At 44.5% G+C, this 19609-nt stretch overlaps 1 long non-coding RNA gene, 1 pseudogene and 1 gene segment (V, D, J or C); all 3 read left to right on the top strand.

Annotated features, from left to right (window-relative positions):
• Positions 1 to 5704: 5704 nt before the first annotated feature.
• The window catches only part of LOC105234852, a 28654-nt gene continuing 14749 nt past the window's right edge, over positions 5705 to 19609 (top strand). The window contains 1 exon segment of the V gene segment in view: positions 5705 to 5849. Within this exon segment, the coding sequence occupies positions 5804 to 5849 (46 nt within the window).
• Positions 8245 to 18048, top strand: LOC117798032. Its single transcript, XR_004622791.1, has 4 exons — positions 8245 to 10580; positions 11084 to 11342; positions 17493 to 17599; positions 17702 to 18048. It is a non-coding gene; the product is annotated as an uncharacterized LOC117798032 (long non-coding RNA).
• On the top strand, positions 15717 to 16980 carry LOC117798031 (annotated as a pseudogene).

The following is a 19609-nucleotide window of genomic DNA, read 5'->3' on the forward strand; positions in this document are numbered from 1 at the left end:
AAAAAAAATTCTAGTGTGCAAGATATGTTCAAAGAGCGTGAGGAGAGCCAGGTACAAGAAGCACATTAGAATGGAGGCCTCTCCCTCCTCTGATGCAGGGCAAAGGGATAAGAGAGATCTGGAGGAGTCAGGACCAGTTCTGGGGTCTCAGAAGGCAGTGTTCTTTGGGCATCTCCACCATGGCCTGGGTTCTGGTCTTCCTCACTCAGGATACAGGTGATGCCTTCATGAAAGGGACCCAGGAGACATCTGGATGTATCCTTTTTCTCCTCTGAAGGTTCATCTGGGACCCTAGCACTGAACTCACCAGAATGTGTTCTTCCTTTTTTCAGGTTCCTGGGCCCAGTTGCCCCTGTCTCAGCCTCCCTCAATATCCAGGGCTCTGGGACAGTCACTATCCTGTGCTGCAAGTAGCAGTGACATTGGGCATTATAATGAAGTTGCTGGTACCAACATCACCCAGACACTTCTCCCAAATTCCTGATTTGTATGTAAATTTTTAGCCCTCAGGGATCTGACCCATTCTCTGGCCATTTCTGACCTCCAGGCTGAGGATGAGGCTCATTATTACTGTTGCTCATATATAGCCAATGGCACTTACCACAGTGATCCAAGTTCAGGGGGGAAATGAGACCAAAACCTGCCCTGTACACACAGGCTCCATCCTTGCTCTGAAGATGCTTCCAGCCTTCTGCAGAGGGGACTTCCTGCAATGTGGCCTTGAGAATTCAGTTCTTTAAGCCTCTTTAGCCTCCTCCAATGACATGCAAAAAAAGACATTCCATTGAATTTTCTAGGGACAGAGTCAACTTCTTTGCGTGATGAGTTCCTAGGAGGCAATTCCTTTTAAATCTTTAGTGATGGGAGCAGAGTAAGTGGAAACCCCAGCTAAGTGCAATCCTGCTTTTCTTGGGGAAAGTCTCACTCTAAATTCTTCCAATGCTCACACTGGTAGAGGGCAGAGTTGGTTTTCTTGTGGTCTGTGATCCAACAAAACCTCACCAGTGGAGTAGGATGCCTGGGGATTTTTACAAAGTGAAGACAACCTATGGAGTGGGAGAGAATATTTTATAACATATATATCCCAAAAGGCTCAATATTCAAAATGTTTAGGGAAAATAAATTTCTAGCAACTTCATGCCAGGCAGTAGGTTTCCAACTTGGAGATGGATTCCTACTGAAGTTAGGCCTGTGCCCTTCTCCCAAAGAAGCTGTAAATAGGGATACTGTCTTCCTTGGTGTTTTTGTTTCAAAGCAATGAGTCTTAGGTCCTTGAGAAAAAAGATTCCTTGGTTGTAAACCTGACAAGAGTCTTTTTTACCTATGAAACAGATGTGTATATAATTTAAGGAAGTCAGAGAAAGAATTTACAACCCATGTTTTCTAAGGTAAATACCAAAAGGAAGGGAGAGGGCAGCCTTCCCTTCTTTGTGATCAGAGGAAATTTCATCTCCCCCCCCATTCTTAGATTTGTATTTACTATTGCACAGTCAAGGCACATTTGTAGGGAATTATTTAGGAGACAGCTGGCATATACTTGTCTTTGTACCTCCAAAAAATTCCACATTCAGGCTCACGTTTCCTTCCTTTTTCCTGCCTTCTGGATCAGCCCTGAACAAGCTGGAGTGAGCCAGGAGGGAGGTCACAGACCTCAGCTTCATCAGAACCACTGGAGAACCACAGGAGAGGTCTATGTCCAGCCATTGGCTCTTTTTCTTTTCCAGTTTCTTTCTCAAGGATTCTGTGTGAATTTGTTTCCATGAACAGCAAAATCTCCAGGAGGGCAGTTCTTTCTACTTTTTCCTCCAGTTGCTCATGGCAACTTTTTCTTCTACATTTGTTCACAGTATTCTCTATGAAAAGGAAAGGAAAAGTGCTCAGGTATATTTTAATTTGTTTTCCAAATTCTTTTATTATGAAGCTTAGCATATCTAATCAAGAATGCATAAACTATTTACAGTTTTAGAAAGAATAATAAATGGAAACCATACCTACCCACTCAAAGCATAGCAATCTTAAAAAACAAACAAACAAACACAGCCATCTACCCAATCTAGAAATAACTAGTATACTGACTTTGACATTAATCATCCCTTTCATCTTCTATACATTGTTGACACCAAGATATGCATCCCCAAACTTTTGGGAACTTGAAAGAGTGAGTATAAAGCAACAAACAAGCTGAGAAAGGGAAGGACAATGTGTCCTTTGGGTGAGATCTAAGGAGACATTAAGCTTAAGTGAGCCTCAGGGTCTGTGTGGGTTGAGCTTCCTGGGAGTTTTTCACAGCGCCTACTGAAAGAGGACAGACAAGATCCTGGCAAAAGATGAGAGACCTCTAGAACTGGACACCTGGTCTTGCTCTGTGTGCGCCAGTCACTGAGTAATTAGCAGGAATATTATCAGAAGTTAAGACTCCCAAGTTCCCTGCTAACTGGCTCAATGTTCTCCAGGAGGAGTCCCAGGACACTTCTCTTGAGGGAGAGAGAGGGTGTCCTCTTGACTGAGCATGACATTGGTGCTTTGTCATGTCAAGACCAACCTAACTCAGACCAGAAAGTACTCAAAAGGAATCCAGGCTAAAGACACACAGGCATTTCAAGCTGCTGTCATTGTTGCCAGCCCCTTAGTGATGTCAGTTTCCTCAAGGATGAGCTTTTTGGTTTCTTGAGGAAGAGTCTGAGAAGAGGATGATCACCTGAGGGAGGTCGCCCCAGATCTCAACATCTATATCACACCCATGTTCTCATCCTAATAGCACACTGCCAACTCACTTGGCTTCCCCTGATCCAGGCAGGTGTGTTTCATGCTCTGCTGAGACAAATCTGTTTGGGGAGGGTATGGTAGAACATGGACTATTAGTCTTTCTACACCAGGGAGAGGGAATGTGGAGACTTACCTACTTATGTAATAACTTGCACTCACTCTAATTTTTGTTTTCATCAACATCATCATTTCGATACTCATGACCAGTTGAGAATCATGAGGGAACAAAATTCCTTGGTTGCTGTTTTACTAAGAAATGAATAGTGACTCAAGAGAAACAGTTGTCTGGAAAAGTACCACACAACCACTAATCAGAGAAAATGTGCCTTGATGTGGTTTTCTTCATGTTTCTTATCCTTGGGGTTTGTTCAGCATCTGGAAGTACATGTTTCCTTCTTGTTCTCTCTGCCTTCTCTTTTAGGATCCCCTATTCTATGCATTTTGGGGCAGCTGAAGAAGATCCACAGTTCCTTGATAATTTCCGACCTCTAAATTTTTTCCCTCAGTATTTTAGATTGCAAGCTTATTTTGCTATGACCCTGAGGGCATTAGTCTTTTATTTTCCAGTCTGTAGTCAGTTCCATATAATGTACTTTTGAGATGTGCTTCATTAGGTCTTCCTTTTCATGGCTCAGATGTATTATCCCTCCAGTCATTTTCAGAGAAATTCTCCCATTTTTGTGTCAGTTTTTAAGTAGCTGGTTGCAAGGTGCACTGGGTGTTATACACAAGTAATGAATCATGGAATTTTACATCAAAAACTAAGGATGTACTGTATGGTGACTAACATAATATAATAAAAAATATTATTAAAAAATAAAGTCTTTGTGAGAAAATCCAAATTATCTGTCATACTGGGTTAAGTATCTTTAAATTTATTTTCCATGCTAGGTGAGATTTTCCTTGTTTCATATATTGAGTAATTTTGGCACCTGTCCTGAATCTATCCCATGTTATATTATGAAACTGGGATTCTGTGTAAATCCCAAGTGAAGTTTTTATTTTAGTAGGTACTTGACCCAATCAGGTCCAAGCTCCAAGTTTCAAAGAGCCTTCTGTGGAATGTGATTTCTGTGTCAGAGAGTTTACAAAACCTTTGTTCTGCTATTTGCATCTGTCCTAAGAGGAAGCAACAGAGTGAGCTCCACAAGTCACATCTGGGATGTCGGTGGAAGTCCCTTCCAGTTCTGTTACCCACATCTTTCCATCCTTCTTAGTGTCAGACACTGCACAAGTGTGGCTTAGAGATGAACCATGTACTCATAAACAAGTTACCGCATTGCTCTCCCAGGCTTCTCTCCCTCTACCATTTCCCCAGTTTTTCCAGTTCCCTGGATCTTCCTTCTGGTCTTGTAGACAGAAACCTGTATCTTTGGCTCCTCTCCACCGCTGTGTAATTCCCCTGAGAGTGCTGATGTGTGGACCATGTTGCACGAGGACAGAGAGGATTGTGTTTGAGGCCAAATGGCAAATTCCTAAGGCCACCACTGTTATTTTTCTCACTATACAAGTATTTCCTTTGGGAAGAGGAATATGGAAGTAAAAGAAGAAACTACAAAAGAAAAGATTGGATATTCAATCTTGCTCTGAGTGTTAGAAGTCATCGTTCGCACATGTCAAGCCAAAACAACAGGCTATTCCTGGATCTCTTTCGGCCTCAAGCTGGTGCCTGGCCCTGGCTCTGAGCTGCCTTGAGGGCAGGTGGCAAGACTTTGAAGGAAAAATAGGAAAGTCATCATTGTTTCTACGATACTTGAAATGTCAATGCCATTCCCAATCTGCCTTGTAGGAGATTGTTCGAGGGACTCAAGTCTCCCACATGCATTATTTCTTGGCTTACAGCAGCATTCACTGGGGAATTGTGGTGTCTGCTCACTATGTCCTAAATCGAAACTGAGTCGAGTTACATAGTACTTCATTTTGGGCTATGTTACCTGTTGAAACAGGTATTAGGGAAAAGGGGAAATTGAAAATGAATTTTAAAACTTTCACAGGAAAGAAATAGGAAGGGATATTCCACAACGCTTCTGTTCCTTCATTGGTCCAAGGTCCAGAGATTACTTTTATGTTGACCAGTGGGTGAGTGGTGACGAAAAACTGAGTAGAAAAAAACGTGTGTCTATTGCCAGACATATAGATCAAATATAAAAAGAATGAGAGCTGGATAATATAAATCTTATAACAAATAACCCTCTGGGCACTGAGAAATGCCCCATTATGAAACCTGCATATCCCCATTCTGATTCATCTCTCCTTAGATCATGTACCATGGACAGTGTCAATTTCTTCTTCATTTCTCAGGATGAGATTTTAGGCTGAAGAAGGGCAAGTGACTTGTTCATGAGTGGAATGTGCAGAATGTCTTGGCAGGTGCTCTTTTCCCCTCCTAGGGTTTGCTTAAACCTGTGGACCTGACCCTCCATATGGCATGTGAGTAAGAAGCTGGGGTGACTGACAAGCTGATGGGTTTCAATGTTGCATGTCCATCAGCACAAACAAGTATGGGTGTGATGGTGGCAAGCCTGCAGCTAGGGGAGAGCCCAGCACCAACCACCAACTCACAGCAGATGTTTCCATTGGCATCAGGAGAGACACTTTCCTAACAGTAGAGAGATCCTCAGAAATTGGTGCCCAGCAGAGGGCACAGAAGGAAGGGCCCCAAGTCTTGCATGGTCACAGAGACATAGTCATTTTATTGCGGGAACACAGAAGGTCCAGGAACTCACATACATGAGGTCTTCGGGACATCTTTCTCTTCTGGGGAAACCAGGCATAAAAATTCATATTCTTCACCTTCAGAAAATACACATCAAAGTGTTTGAGTCTATTCAGCTAAGCTCTGCTGCCCAAGGAGGCAGAAGTATCTAGAATGAAGGGTCAGATCAGAGAGGGTAAGGAGAGGAAGGTGCAGGAAGCACATTTGCATTCAGGCCACTCCCTCCTTGAGGCAGGGAGGAGGAGGAGATAATAGAGGTCTGGGAGAGACAAGCCTGGGATTGGGGGTCTCAGAAGGCAGTGGTGTTGAGGAGTCACCACCATGGCCTGGATTCTGGTCTTTCTCAGTCTCCTCACTCAGGGAACAGGTGAGGTCCCCAGGGAAGGTTCATTGGGGACATCTAAGCTGATCCTTTCTCTCCTCTTCAAGTTCACCATAGGCCCCAGCACAGAGCTAATGATTACAATTGTCCTCTTTTTAGGTTCCTGGGCCCAGTCTGCCTGACTCAGCCGGCCTCAGGGTCCGGGGCTCTGGGACAGATACTTCCCATCTCTTGTGCTGGAACCAACAATGACACTGGGAGGTATAATGATGTCTCCTGGTACCAACAGTATCCTGGGATATCCCCCAAAACTCTGATTTATAATGTAAATACTCAGCCATCAGGGATCCCTGATTACTTCTCTGGCTCCAAGTCTGGCAGCACAGCTTCCCTGATCATCTCTGGACTCCAGGCTGAGGATGAGGCTGAGTATTACTCTGCCTCATATAGAAGTGCTGACACTTATCACAGTGGTCTAAGTTCAAGGGAAATTAAAACCAAAACCTGTCCTGTTCTCACAAGCTCCCTCCTTGCTCTGAAGATGCTTCCACAATCCTAACCATGTATAGAAGGGGGTTCATAAAATATAGCCTTGAGAATTCAGTTCTCTCTCAGGTCCCCTCCCTCCTGCAATGTAGCAGAATGGAACAAGCTTACTGGTGAATTGTCCGGGGAATTGTCAGTCTCTTTATTTGTTGACATGTTTCCAGAAAATGATCTTCCCATTCCCCAATGGCATGAAGAGAGGGATAAAGAGACCTGTGTTCTGCATCATTTTCACATTCTCAGGGACATCCTTACTTTAAATGACAGCCTCTTACTCCTGTTAGTCCAGGTGGGAATCATTTATCCAGAAATGACCTTGTTTTACTCAACTCAGTGTCCACCATACTCTAGTCAACATGACCCGCCTTGGTGGGATACTGTTCTGCATGTCAGTGTTTGAGAAAACAGCAACTCACTGAACAGCTGAAGATCTAGCTGAAGGAATGAGGAGAAAAGGAAGATGATGTTTTCCAGTGCCCCTTCTTGTGGACCCCATATCCAAGGAAGCTGAGCAGGGGTTTTGGCGTCAAGACTCTGTTGTATGTAGAAGCTCCCCTCCACTCAGAACAATGATTCCGTATCCTGGATTCAGCCCTGTCTCCCTGACAGGGTGGGTTCTTTCTAACATGGTTCCATTTTCTACCTGGGAACAGAAGGCTTCTCTCCATTCCTCAGGGAACCCCATTATATCTGATTTTCATAAGGAGCCAGCCCAGGTTCTACCTGGTGTCCCAGTTATGACAAATCACTAAATACAGATACACATCATATATGTCCAAGGAGTCTCTGTACCTTAATTGAACCTGGTGTAGACCATGCAAACCCTGTTTCAATAACCAATTGTTCTCAATTTGCCAGAATTTTCCCATTTTTAGCAGTGAAAGTGCCACATCCTAGCAATGTCCTCCCTCTGGGACAGTTCAGGAGGTAAGGTCAGCTTATATGAGAACTCAGTCTCTCTCATTCTGTACTCTCCCATTGTTAATTTTCCAAATCTCTTTCCAGCTACCTCCTTTCTTCCTCCAATAAATGGTCAACACCTTCATGTGTTAATCATCCAGGCTGGGAATTTGCCACAACGGACCCCTAAGCATTTGGGTCAAATCACAGTGGGAGGGAGCATTTGCTTTTGAGGACACAGCATAAAAACCTGAGTTAGTCCCTCATGTTTGTGGAATGCTGTACAAAGACTATATCTGCATGTTGGATGTGTGTCCTTGTGGAGAAAACCTGTAGGAGGTAGAGGGCCACTGTCTGGGTATTCTCTGTGGTATCTGGCATAAGTGTGCTTCCACAGTGGAATGACATCAATAGGACCTTTAGCAAATATTGACATGTGCATAGGATGGTAGGAGGCACCATTGCCTATTCTAATGAGTCTCTTTTAAGTGGGGGCACAATATCTTTCTGAGAATGTAGTTAGTATATTAATAACAAGGAACCTTACTAAGTAATCGTGAGCATAGATATTGTGTGAACAGGATGGCTCCAATATGACATAATGGGGCTGCTGTAGCCCTTTGTGTCTTGAGTATGTGGAGACTCAAGTTGCAGGAAGAGCCTCTTGAGTATTCTGAAACGGTGAAGGACTATACAATGAAATATTTTGTGAAAAGATGAAAGAGTGGTTGCTAATTTAAAAATTATGTAAAATTGATGTATGAGATTTTATTAGTTTTAGGTGGAGAGAGGTCACTTTTTAAAAATTTATTTATTTATTTGTTTAATTTTTTATTATGTTATGTTAGTCACCATAGAGTACACCCTTAGTTTTGGATGTAGTGTTCCATGACTCATTGTTTGCTTATAACACCCAGTGCTCCATGCAAGGTCACTTTTTAAAACATGTTTTTTTTTTAAATTAAGTAATTTATGTTCTTGAGAAAGAGAAAGAGAGGCAAAGCACGAGTGGGGTGAGGGAGAGGGAGAAACATACTCCCACTGAGCAGTGAGTTGGACCCAGGGCTTCATCCCAGGACCCAAGGATTGTAAACTGAGCAAAAGAAAGACGCTTAACTGACTGAGCCACCTAGGTGCCCCTTAAAAATGTTTTTTAACTTTTTTTTAACGTAATCTCCACCCCAACATGGTGCTTAAAGTTAGGAACCTGATCAAGAGTCACACGCTCTATTGACTGAGCCAGTCATGCACCCCTAACGAGGTTACTTTTGATAGAGATGACCTGAAATATTTTAAGCATCCCTATGGTCTAAATATCCACCAGTGTTTTTCTGTTCAATGCAATCAGGGAATCACCACCTCCAGGAAATTCTCATTGATGGGTTCATAGAATTTCTCCTTAAGTGTCAGCAATTTCCTTGGCATCATTTCTGCATTTTTTCTTATTTTAAAATTGCTAGTGTATAAGGAATCATCATCTTTCATTTGTCTTGTAAAATACTGGGTGTTGGTTTCTGTAAATTTTTACATATTTGTTTTGTTTCTTGTTGGAACATAAGGATATTGTGTACATGTGGTCATTTTGTCACTTTTGGATGACAGTGGTATTTATTGTTTGAATATTATGCCATATTGTGTGGACACAAAAATCCAAAGGATTTGAAATCAATCAAATCAGTGGCTCCTGCCTTTTGAAGAGAGAGAGCGGAATTTGTTGCTTGTACTAGCAGAACACCGAACAGAAGCAACCAGCTCATTGTAAAGTTCAGGGTTTACTTCCTGCAAGAAGTATCTGAAATCCAGAAAATTCTCAGGAGACCTCTTCAAAGTGATTTCAAGAGAAAAGTATCCAGTCAATGAGGCTACAAAGCCATGCTCAGATGTCCAGCTGGTTGATTTATGAAAAAGACAACTGGTTACCGTTTGGTATTGTATAAAATAATAGACACTGTTATCTAAACTCTCTCCAAAATTATACCACATGAGAATTTAAAATACACAGGAATGACTGTGATTGTCAAAACCAAAGCTATCACCTCTATTTCCTTCTGCCCCAATCACTGAGGCCACGAGGGAGCTAACTGTTCCAACCCTAGGCCAGGGTGTCATCTCCCTTGTGCTCTGAGAAGCACCTGTTACAGATATTGAATAGTGGCAATTAAATGGTTTCTTTAGGACATCCACACTGTGTAAAATTCCTAATCTGTTTCCTGAGGGGACATTTCTTTTGTGGCAGGGACCAGTCAGCTTTGATCAGAATTTCCCCCTTAAAACCATGACATAATGGGCTTAGAAAGGAAATTAGCTCAGGCATCTCTCGCTGGATGGTGAGGAATTTTACCTCAGGAAGGTGCACAGCTCTGAGGTAAGTTAGTCTCTCTGCAGAGAAGATACTCCAATGGAATGGACAGAGAAATGCACTCTTATGAGAAGTCCTTGGAGTTGAGGCCTGAGTAATCCTGACCCCAGTTCCCTTCCACCAGATGAACAAGTAGTCGAAAACTAAATCACGATTTTCTTTAGGTTGGTCTCAATGCTGACTGAGCTCTCTATCCTTCCTGCAATAGTTTTGATATAAAGATCATGAGAAACCAACCCTTGGTCTGTGCCATTGTGCTCATCAAGATTTCCCTCAGGGGTTGGTTTTATTTGACCTCTAACATTATCTTGGTGCTGAGCCAAGAACTGTCACACAGGAACCCTGTGACAAGGCTGGGGAAGGGGAGAAGCTACCTGGTCTTGAGAGGTGAGTCCAAGCCACCTGGCATGGTATGTGACTTATTCCATTCCTGAGGAAGACGGAAAAAAGTCAAATGAACGCTAATGGATTGAAGAGGAATCTAGGGACTTGGTAGTGACTGGAGGGGAAGAAGGAGGGAGGAGAAGGATCACAACAGGGATTCCAGCTCTCACAGAGCTGCCTTCCCTGGTGCTTGGGTTGCACCATGTGTGGGCACCAGGGGGCACCATGGGCATGGATTTGGGGAAGGTCATGAGTGTGCTTTACCCTGACCTGCAGAATTCCCAAGAGCTGATTCCTCCTGAGTGCTGCAGAAGAGGACCACGTGTAAGGGGTGATCCAAATCTATTCTGTCTCAATAAGTTCTTACTTGAAAGTCAAACAAACACCTCCAGTCATCAGACTCAGAGCCCTGTGAAGAAGGGAACCAAAAGAGGCATGAGAACCCATGCTAGTGAGGAGGAGAGGAAGGCTGTGAGACATGTGAACAACTCCAGCTGTTTTTGGTGCCTACAAAAGAAAGAGTGAATCTCTCCTAACTCCAGCCCTTCATGACCCTTTTCTCATCCCTGATCCACACGGCACAAAGGGTAAGTTCTGGGATTATTTGTCAACTGCATGGGGACTTCCACAGTAGGAACTAAGGGACTTTCGAAGTCTGGCTCCATTTCCTGGGCACTAACATGAGCTGTGTCCTAGAAAATCGATGTCAACATGTTTTAATTCTTCAGCTATGTTCTGCTGCCTTGGGTTGGAAAAGTATCTAGAATGCAGGGTAGGTAAGAAAGGGTGAGGAAAGGCAGATACAGGAAGCACACTTGCCTAGAGTCCCCTCTATTTTCTAGGGCAAGGGGAGAGGATAACAGAGGTCCGGGGCAGCCAGGATGAGGGGAGGTGTCTCCAATGTCAGTGTTCTTGGGGTGTCTCCAACAGGTCCTGGGCTCAGGTACTCCTCACCTTCCTTACTCAAGGCATTCTTGAAGTGCTGTGGAAGGAACCAAAGGGACATCTGGACTAATCATTTGTCTTCTTTTCCTCAGTTTCCTTAAGGCCCCAGGACTGAACTCAGCATTGTGTGTTCTTCCTTTTTCAGGCCGTGGGCTCAGTCTAACCTAACTCAGCCTTTCTTGTTCTCCAAGACTCTGGGAAAGACTGTCAGTAGCTCCTGTGCTGGAAGCAGCATGATACTGGGGAGTGATAATGAAATCTCCTGGTACCAACAGCACCCAGAAATGGCTTTGAAACTGCTGGTTTGCTACACCAATACAGGGCCCTCAGGGATCCCTGATTGCTTTTCTGGCTCCAAGTCTGGCAACACGGTCTCCCTGATCATCTCCAGATGCAGGCTAAAGGTGAGGCTGATTATCACTGCTGGTAGTATTAATTTCCAAGGAAAGTGAGACCAAAACTTGCCCTGTGTTCACAGGCTCCCCCCTTGCCCTGCAGATGCTTCCCAACCCTGTACAGAGGGGGCTTCATGAGGGATGGTCCTGAAAATCAGTCCACCTTTATCTCCTCTGCTTGATCACCAGAACATCCTAGGGCAACACTGCATCTGATGAGTACAATGATGGCTTCCTCTTTGCCTTTGTGCTCTGGTCCCAGAATGGGACTCTTCCCCACTTTTCAATTCAGCCACATAGAAATGAGGAGACTGTCCCCGTTAGCCAGAGCTCTTTTGAAAATGGGTCCTTTTCTTCTAGATTGGAAGAGACAGCTGTTGGATTTGTCCCTCTTTCCTCATGAAAGCCAAAGCATCAGTTTTTCTGATGAGCAACCGATATCTAGCTGGAGTTCCAGTTAGAATGGATCGCTAGTTATATAAACCTAAATAAATTTATTAAAAGATTTAACAGTAAATCTATGAAATCCTTGAACAATGGAATAAAGCTAGGCCTGGGTTTCAGAAGACCCTGGGGGCGACCAACTCTAGTCATGTTGCCAGATGTTTCCCAGTTGACCATTGGAAACGCCATATCCTCACAACAACCTCATTCCCAGTTGGGGAATCAGGAAAGATGGTCACTGAGATGGTGAAGCTTTTGTGTCAACATGCACAGGGTGCAAAGATGAAACATTATTTCTGGGTATCCCTGCTAGGGTGTTCCTGGCTGAGATTAGAAATTGAATTTGTGGGTTCAATACAGTAGATTGTTGTACACGGTGTGTGTGCCTGACCCAATGCATGAGGGCTTGCGGGGAACAAAGACCATAGACGGAGGAATTCACCTCGCTTCTAAAATCTCTGGTTGAGCTGGGAATATTATCTCACCTTGTTCTCCTGGTGGGCTGGAAGGCCTGGTTCCACTGGCTTCCCTGGTTCTCAGGCCTTCGGGACCTAAGTGAATTATGCCGCTGACTATGCTGGTTCTGTAGGTGGCAGATGGCAGCTCACGAACTTCCCTGCCCAATAATCATGTGAGTCCACCCTGATTCGATACAATTCACAAGTATACAAATACATTTTAAATGTATATGTATCCTGTTTGTATATTTATATATAATGTAGACCTCATATAATTTATATATATTATACTTATGTACAAAACATATTATAATGTATTAAGTATATTATATACTTATATAAATGCATATAAGTATATCATATATTTAAAAATACAATAAATAAACACACACACAACACAATGCGTATAGTTTGGTTTCCCTTGACAGCCCTCACCCACTTGAGAGCTCAATCTTTCCATAATGTTCTCACCATCATTTTTTTCTAAAAATCCTCTCACCACGTACATTCTTCCTTTCCCCAGTAAACAGGGAACACTTTCGTTGTTGAATTATTGAATTATTGAGGCCAGAACAGTGTCGTACATGGAATCCCTCAGCATCTTTGTCAGCACAGTGGGAACGGAGTCTGTGCTACTGAACAGAGGATAGTGTCCTGAGTCATGGATCCCTGTCTACGAGAGGCTGGTTAGAGGCTGCACCTGTTGTGGGGTGTGGGTCTTCATGGAGACAAGCAAGTTGGCAGAGGGACCATTGTCTGGTTGGGCTCTAGGGCCTCTAGTGTAAGCTGTGCTCCCTGATTGTCATGGCATCAGTGAGAACTTTAGAAAGTACCAACATGTGCACAGGAGGGCAGGGAGCCCCCACTGCCACTTGGACTCTGTCTCCTCTTAGATGGGACCACAGTTTCCTTCTGATAAATTAGTCTCTATTTTCATAATAGGGACATTACCAGGAAAATCACAGGCTAGATGTGGAGTTAACAGGATCACTCCAACATGAGATCTGTGGAGCTGCCATAGTCCTTCTGTCTTGTATGCTGTGCCTCAAACTGCAAGAACAGTCTTCTATGTCTCCTCAAATAATTCAACAGTACCTATTTCAAAATCTTCTTTTTAATGATGAGAAAATAAACACTTTTGGTAGAATGATTTGAAATGTTTTAGAAGTCCCTGAGGCCAACTAATCCACATGTTCTTTTATTATACTACATGGGAAGGAAATCAGCCGAGAATGAGTAAGCATTCATGTGTCCATTGATTTTCTGGGTCAGATGCCATACATGTGGTCTGGATATTTTCCCTCTCTTTCTCTATCCTTTAACTTGCTATTATTAAAGGAATCTCTATACTTATTATATCCTAAATGATAAAACCTAGATTTTGATTTTTGTGATTTTAAAAACTTTACATGCTTTAACTGTATTGTGCATTCATAATATTATGTGCAAGTGTTAAATTTGCCTCCTTTTGTGGTAATCAAGCTTATTATTTCTGTTATGTGTAATTGTGTGGGCAGAACACTCAAAAAGACATGACATGAAACCCTTAGTCCTCTATTATGGAGTCCCTGAGGGTGCTGCTAGTACTCAGAGATGAAACAGATGCATGATATCTTCTCAGGAAGAGCAGTGTTGGTTTTCTGCAGGAAGCATGTGGACTCCAGAATGTTCACAGGTGGCCTCACTGCTGTGATCCCAAGAGACAGTGACCCAAACTAAGGGGCTGCAAGTCTAGTTTCAGATGCATCCCTGATTATGACAAGGTCATGATCTAGTTACTATGTTATTCTTATCCCAAAAGTAGACATCATTTCCTAAAGAAAAGTGTAAATAGTTTAGTAGTTGAATGTTTAAAGCACTGAAACAATCTCAAGTCCCAATGGACTCTTGCTTCCCAGAACACTTTTCCTTACAACCATCCCTGTGGCCACCACTCTGCTCATCCCATGATCTGGTCCAGAGACAGATTGTTCAGAAGCTCTTGAAGCCACTGTCTTATGGTATGAATAGTGACATGAAAAGTCTCATCAGAGCATCTCTATTTCACAAAACTCTTAGAAAGGATCCGTGAGTCCTAAAGAGTTTTTCTCCAAACCCACCTCCTTCTACAAAAGCACACTAGGTCAAACATCTCTGTGGATGAAGAGACGTTGCTTAGGAATGACCTAGCTGTGAGGTCAGGTCAAAAATGTGCACCAAGAGGCAGACAGAGAACATCCTGTGTTTCCTGGACAACCAGACTTGCCCTGTGAGATGTCCCTGGAGCAGGACCCCTGAGACCTATATCCCTGTTTTGTCATCCTCGAACCGACTGGGGCTGGATTAATTCAATGTGTGATGTTTCCTCAGACCTGAGCCATGTCCAACTCACACACTCGATCCCTGTGGGTGGCTTTCCTGAATCATGTTGAGAATCCAAGCATTTTCTCTATATCCCTGTTTTGTCATCCTCGAACCGACTGGGGCTGGATTAATTCAATGTGTGATGTTTCCTCAGACCTGAGCCATGTCCAACTCACACACTCGATCCCTGTGGGTGGCTTTCCTGCCAACACTGAGAAAGAGCATCTTTGCCACTCTATGTGGCAGGTGCCATATTTCGTTATGGAGGAAAGAAAGGAAAAATGGGGAGGATATTGAATTGCACCAGAAAGGGTCAGAGCTTGGGACAGAGCTGGGAGGATTTGGAGGGTGGGCAGGAGGAGGGGCAGAGCATGGGTTTCCAGCTGTGTCAGCTGCCTTCCCTGGAGCTTGGCCTTTATGCTCTGTGGCCACTAGGAGGCACTGAGGACCTGAATTTGGGAAAAGCAATTTTGGCTCTTCTCTTATCCTGAAGGTAGGTCCAAACAGGCTTCTGGAGCCACTCTATGTGCAACACAAGGGAAGGGGGGCCTAATATCTGTTGCTTGCCAGTAGTTCCCGTTATGGAAGTTCCAGTAAACATCTCCTAACCTTAAAGCACGGTAGAGCAGGAGAGTGAGTCTTGAGAAAATTTAACTGACGGCACCAAGAGTGATTTAAGGGAGAATGAGACCCCAGCTGTGCCTGTGCTCCTGGTGAGAGGAGTATTTGAATTTCCCCTAATCTCAGCCAGCCTGGAGAGCTTTCTTAACCTTCCTCCTGCACAGCAAAGTGGTCCTGGGATTCCTTCTCCAGCCATACCAAGACTTCCCAGTGGAAGGCAAGGATATTCCAAGGCTGGCTTGAATTCCTGGGGTATGTCACGGACTCTGCCTCTCATGATTCAGCGAGTGCATGTGAAATGTGTTAATATCTGGACACCTTTGCTTTGTTGCCCAGGGATGAATAAGTATTTGGTATAGAGAATCATGTCAGAGTGGGTGAGGAGAGGCAGGGCAGGAAGGACATTAGCATGGAGGCCCTCCCTTCTCTGAGGCAGGGTGAGTGGATAAGAGAGCTATGGGGGAGCCAGGCTCAGGGTTGGGGTCTGAGAAGTCAGTGCTCTTAGAGCGACTCCACCATGGCTTGGGCTCTGGTCCTCCTTACCCTCGTCACGCAGGACACAGGTGAGCCCTCCAGGAAAGGGAGCACAGGAACATCTGGGTGGATCCTTTGAATCCTTCTCAGACTCACCTGGGGCCCCAGCACTAAACTCATTAGATCGTGTTCATTCATTTTTCAGGACCCTGGGCACAGTCTTCCCTAACTCAGCCTCCCTCCGTATCCGGGGCCCTGGGTCAGACCATCGCCATCTCCTGTGCTGGAAGCAGCAGTAACATTGGGAGTGGTAGTTATGTCTCCTGGTATCAGCAGGTCCCAGGCACTTAGGCAATCTCCTGGGTTATAATGTAAATACTCAGCCATCAAGGAACCCTGATCCCTTCTCTGGCTCCAGATCTGGAAACACGGCCTCCCTGATCATCTCTGGGCTCCAGGCTGAAGAGGAGGTTGAGTATTACTGATGCTCATATGGTGGGAGCTACAATTTTTCACAGTGATCCCATTTCATGAGGAAGTGAGACCAAAACCTGCCCTCTGTTCACAAGCTCCCTACTTGCTCTGAACATGCTCACCCAACATGGGGACATCTGGATGCACATTTCTGTGGAGGCCCCTCCATCCTCTGGGGCAGGTGCAGTAGTTTCTTCAGGAATTCACACTTCAAAAAATTCATAGTCCGTTTCCTGAAAATCCTGTCTCTTCAGAAAGGGACCAGTCAGCCTGATTGTTATTTCCCCTTTATTTTTTTTGATTTTTTAAAGGTTTTATTTATTTATTTGACAGAGACAGCCAGCCAGCGAGAGAAGGAACATGATCAGGGAGAGTGGGAGAGGAAGAAGCAGGCTCCCAGTGGAGGAACCTGATGCTAGGCTCAATCCCAGAATGCTGGGATCATGCCCTGTGTGGAAGGCAGAGGCTTAACTGCTGAGCCACCCAGGCACCCCAATGGTATTTCCCCTTTAAACCATCTAATGAGTAAGCACACTATGTCAGGCAGCTCTCTGTGAGTGGATAGGACTTCTCCCCTTGAAGGTTCACAGCTATGAGTTGTGAGTCTCTGTACAGAGAAGATTAAGTGAAGAATGTCTTCTGCCCCATGTGATAGAGAAATGAACTCTGATGTTAAGTCCCAGAGGTGGGCTCTTTAGAGTAATCCTGACCCCAGTTCCCTTCTACCTAATTCACAAACCCTGGAAAACTGCTCCTATTTACAGTGGCTGTTTCAGATGCTGACTGAACTCTCTTTCTCATTCTCTCTCCCAATATTTTTTGATTCAAAAGTATAAGAAACCAATAGTTTGTTTTTATTTTTTCCTCACCTGTGCCATTTTTCTCATCCCGGCTTTCTTCAGGATATTATTTATTTGACCTCTAATATTTCCACAGCCCTGAGCCAAGAACTGCCACACTAACACAAACTCTGTGACAAGGCTGTTAAGGGGGAAAGGCTAGGTGGTGCTGAGGGGTAGGGTCTGAAGCCCCTGGTGTGGCACGTGACCCATTTCTTTCTTGAGGAAGATGGATTTAAGAGGAATCTCAGGACTTGTTACTGACTGGAAGGGAAAAAAGAAGGGGGAGAAGAAGCAGAGAGGAAATTCCCGCTCTCACTCAGCAGCCTTCCGTGGTGCTTGGGTTGCACCATCTGTGACCAACAGGGGGGACCAAGAACCTGGATTTGGGGCAGGTCATGACTGAGATTTACCCTCACCTGTGCAGAGTCCCATGAGTTGATTCCTCCTGAGTCATGCAAAGGAGGACCTTGTGTGAAGGGTGATCCAAATCTATTTTGCCACAGTAAGTCCCCTGCGTGAGAGGCCAAGAGACACCCCCAGGCCTCAGCGTCAGAGTCCTGCAAGGAATGGGACTCAGAAGCAAGAGGACCCACCCTACTGAGGAGGAGAGGTAGGAGATAAGGGATGGGAACAACCCCCTGCTCTGTTTTTGGGGCCTGCCATGGAAAGAGTGAATCTCTCTAACTCCAACACCTCTGGTTCTTTTCCCCAGGCACCATCAGCACAACACAAGTGGAAAGGAATGGGATCATTCTTCACCTATATGGGGATTCCCACAGTAGGAACTAAGGGACATTCCGATTCTGGCTCCATTTCCTGGGCAGAAACATGAGCTCTGCCCTAGAATACCCATGTCAAAGTACTGGAATCCTTCAGCTAAGTTCTGTTGCCCTGGGTTGCAGATATACGGAGAATGAAGGTTCAGATCAGAGGGGGTGAGGAGAGGCATGTGTGGGAAGCACATTTGCATGGATGCCTCTTCCTCTTCCAAGCAGGGGAAGGAAATTAGAGGAGGGGGAAAGCCAGCCTTAAGGTTGGGGTCTCAGAAGTCAGTGCTCTTGAGGTGTCTCTATCATGACTAAGACTCTGGTTCTCCTCACCGTCCTCACTCAGGGCACAGGTGAGGCCTCCATGGAAGAGACCATGGGTACATGTGGGGCCATATATTTCTCCCCCTCAGTCTTAACTGAGGCCCAGTAATGAATTAAAAAGGGGCGTGTTTTGTACTTTTCAGTGTCCTTGACCCAGTGTGCCCCGAATCAGCCTCACACAGTTCCTGGGGCTCTGGGAAGGACTGTCACCATCTCCTGTTCCTGATTGAGCAGTGATATTGGGGCATCTGACTATGTCTCCTGGCAGCAACAGCACCTGTGATCGACTCTTAAACCTGTAATTCATTGTGTCAATAAGCAGTCCTAAGAGATCCCTGATCGCTTCACTGGCTCTGGCTCTGGCAACAGAGCCTCCCTGACCATCTCTGGGTTCCAACCTGAGGTTAAGGCTGATTATGACTGTGACTCATATACAGCCAGTGACAGTTATCACAGTGGTGGAAATTCATGGGGATGTAACACCAAAACCTGTCCTGAGATCACAGGTTCCCTCCTTGATCTGAAGATGATAGCCAATCTTGTGCAGAGGGGGCTTCCTGCAATGTGGCCACGAGAATTCAGTTCTTCACCCTCTCTTGTCCTCCAAGGATGTCCAAAAGGAAGACGTTCCCTTGTTGAATTTTCTAGGGACAGAGTCAGCTTCCACTTCCTTGTGTGATGTTTTCCGNTGTGTTCCAAGGTGGTCATTCCTTTTAAGTCTTCAGTGATAGGAGCACAGTAAGTGGAGACCCCACCTAAGCACACTCCACCTGTTCTTTATGAAAGTCTTACTCTAAATTGCACCATTGCTCACACTGGTACAGGGCACAGCTGGTTTCCCCTTGTGACTTGTGATCCAACAAACGTCAGGAATGGAGTAGGATGCCTGGGGAATTTCACAAAGTGAAGACAACCTATGGAATGGGAGAGATTATTTATAACATATACATAGCATTAGTGGTAAATGTCCAAACTTTCTAGGAAAAACAATTTCTTACATTCATGCCAGGAAGTATCTTCGCAACTTGGAGCCAGGTTCCCAGTCATGTTAGACTGATTCTCTCATCTGTCAAAGAATCTGTAAAGTAGGGACACTCTCTTCCTTACTGTTTTCATTTCAAAGTGATGAGTCTCAGGAACTTGAGAAAGCAATCCCTTGGTTGTACACCTGACAAGGGTCTTATTTACGTGTGAAACACATTAAGTAATTTAAGTAAGGGCAGAGAAAAAATTTACAGCTCATGTTTTCTTGGTAAGCATGAAAAGTAACAAGAGGAAGACCTTTCTTTCTTGCTGATCAGAGACAATTTCATTCCCACCCAACCTTTTCTTGTTTTTTTAGATTTGTATTTACAATTCAAGAATCAAGGCACATTTGTAGGGAATTACTCAGGAGGCAGCCTTGCATATTCTTGTCTTGTCTTTGTGCCTCCAAAGCATTCCATATTCAGACTCATTTTTCCTTCCATTTTACCTGCCTTCTGGATCTGCCCTGAACATGCTGGGGTGAGGCAGGTGGGAGGTCACAG

Source organism: Ailuropoda melanoleuca, unplaced genomic scaffold, assembly GCF_002007445.2.
Source record: "Ailuropoda melanoleuca isolate Jingjing unplaced genomic scaffold, ASM200744v2 unplaced-scaffold2250, whole genome shotgun sequence".
Lineage (NCBI taxonomy): Eukaryota > Metazoa > Chordata > Mammalia > Carnivora > Ursidae > Ailuropoda > Ailuropoda melanoleuca.